Raw genomic sequence first — 1,452 nt, 5'->3', positions numbered from 1 at the left:
GCCCACCAGGCTCCTCTGTCCATGGGATTTCCCAAGCAAAAATACTGGGGTGGGTTGCCATGCCCTTCTCCAGGGGATCTTCCTGACCCAGGGATTGAACCCATGTCTCTTGTATTGCAGGCATTGGCAGGCAGATTCTTTACCACTGAGCCACCAGGGAAGCCCTTTATAGGTACAATAAAATTAACTAAACTACAAACTTTACTCAAATTTCATCATTATCTCCACTAATGTCATTTAAGAGAAGGATGTTGAAGCAGAAGTTGTAGTGTCCAATCCAGGAAACCACAATTGCTTTTTTTTTAAGGCCAAAGAGTACCAATAGATGCCCGCATTGATTAGATCCTTCTCTCTTGGGCAATATAGTGATCTATGCTGTCCAGAATGAGGGAGGCCAAATTTTATGCTAGTTAGGCAGAATAAGATGTCCAAGGACATTTGCCCTCTCTGTGGGCTGACTGGAAGTTGAGATCTGGAGTCTTTAACTCTACCTTTAGCATCCAATTGCTTTTATACTGATTCCTAAAATAGTCACAAAGAAATTGGTATTGCAGTGACCGTCCTTTCTTCTGAGGAGAATGCCACCATTTGACATAGAAAATCCTTCTTGAGACAATAGGGCATTATTTTGGCTCTTCTCTCCTCTGTTCTTGGGTTGGGCACATAGTGGTTTGAGCCATAGTTTGGTAGCTCGACTGCAATGAATATAGATGTACAAAGAGAGACAGATTAGCTTTTTGCTATCACTGCAAATATTGGGGTGGCGTTACCTTTGATGGGATATTTAATAGCCTGTCAGCATTAATTTATCTGATTTATAACTTGGCTGTGAAAAATCTCCTCCTCACTGGCTGTCAGCATATACAGTTTCATCTAAGAAGATACAAGCTTATCATTTGTTTTCCTAGAAATGTAGTCTCTGAATGCTGGTAACATTAACCCATTACTGATTTTGGAAAGCAGAGGATGAAGAGGAGGAGGAGAAAGAGGAGGAGGGTGAAGCCATACCTGCTATTAGAGTGGGATTGATCCAATACATGGTCACATTATCACAAATCTCCAGAATTTTGGAATTTTTAAGAAAGTCTCGGTTTTCAATAGGTTTTTCTGCTGGGACCCAAATCACTGACTGTTCAAAGAAAGTTGTGGTAATTTCTTCATTCTGAGAGAAGAAAGTTGTTCAGGGTAGGGATAGGCAGAGAAATTAATAAAGTGAGTGAGAAATTATGGGATACTGGAAAACACCATATTTCAAGTCTGAACAATAATTATAGTCCCAGAGCTTCCTGTGAAGTAGCTCTGTGCCATGCATACAGTAGGTGCCTTTGGGAGAGTTAGCAACTGGTTCCTCCTTCTCCCCTCTAACTGTAAGTCTGCTCACTGAAACAGCAGCCTTCTCTGCTTAATTTCTCTTAAAGTCAGGAAGGCTCTCTGTCATTTTCTAGGTCTCTC

General features: G+C 41.3%; 1 protein-coding gene across 1 annotated transcript in view; it reads right to left on the bottom strand.

Moving 5' to 3' along the window:
- Positions 1 to 1,162, bottom strand: part of TNMD (tenomodulin) — a gene marked incomplete at its 5' end in the record, with an annotated part of 2,556 nt that extends 1,394 nt beyond the window's left edge. The window contains one exon of the mRNA XM_010851102.1: positions 1,009 to 1,162. Within this exon, the coding sequence (XP_010849404.1) occupies positions 1,009 to 1,162 (154 nt within the window). The remainder of the gene's footprint in view (positions 1 to 1,008) is intronic.
- Between the last annotated feature and the right edge of the window lie 290 nt (positions 1,163 to 1,452).

Source organism: Bison bison, unplaced genomic scaffold, assembly GCF_000754665.1.
Source record: "Bison bison bison isolate TAMUID 2011002044 unplaced genomic scaffold, Bison_UMD1.0 scf7180017851639, whole genome shotgun sequence".
In the NCBI taxonomy this organism is placed as follows: Eukaryota; Metazoa; Chordata; class Mammalia; order Artiodactyla; family Bovidae; genus Bison; species Bison bison.
Note: the sequence above shows the minus strand (reverse complement) of the source record. Positions and strands in the feature narration are given on the sequence as shown.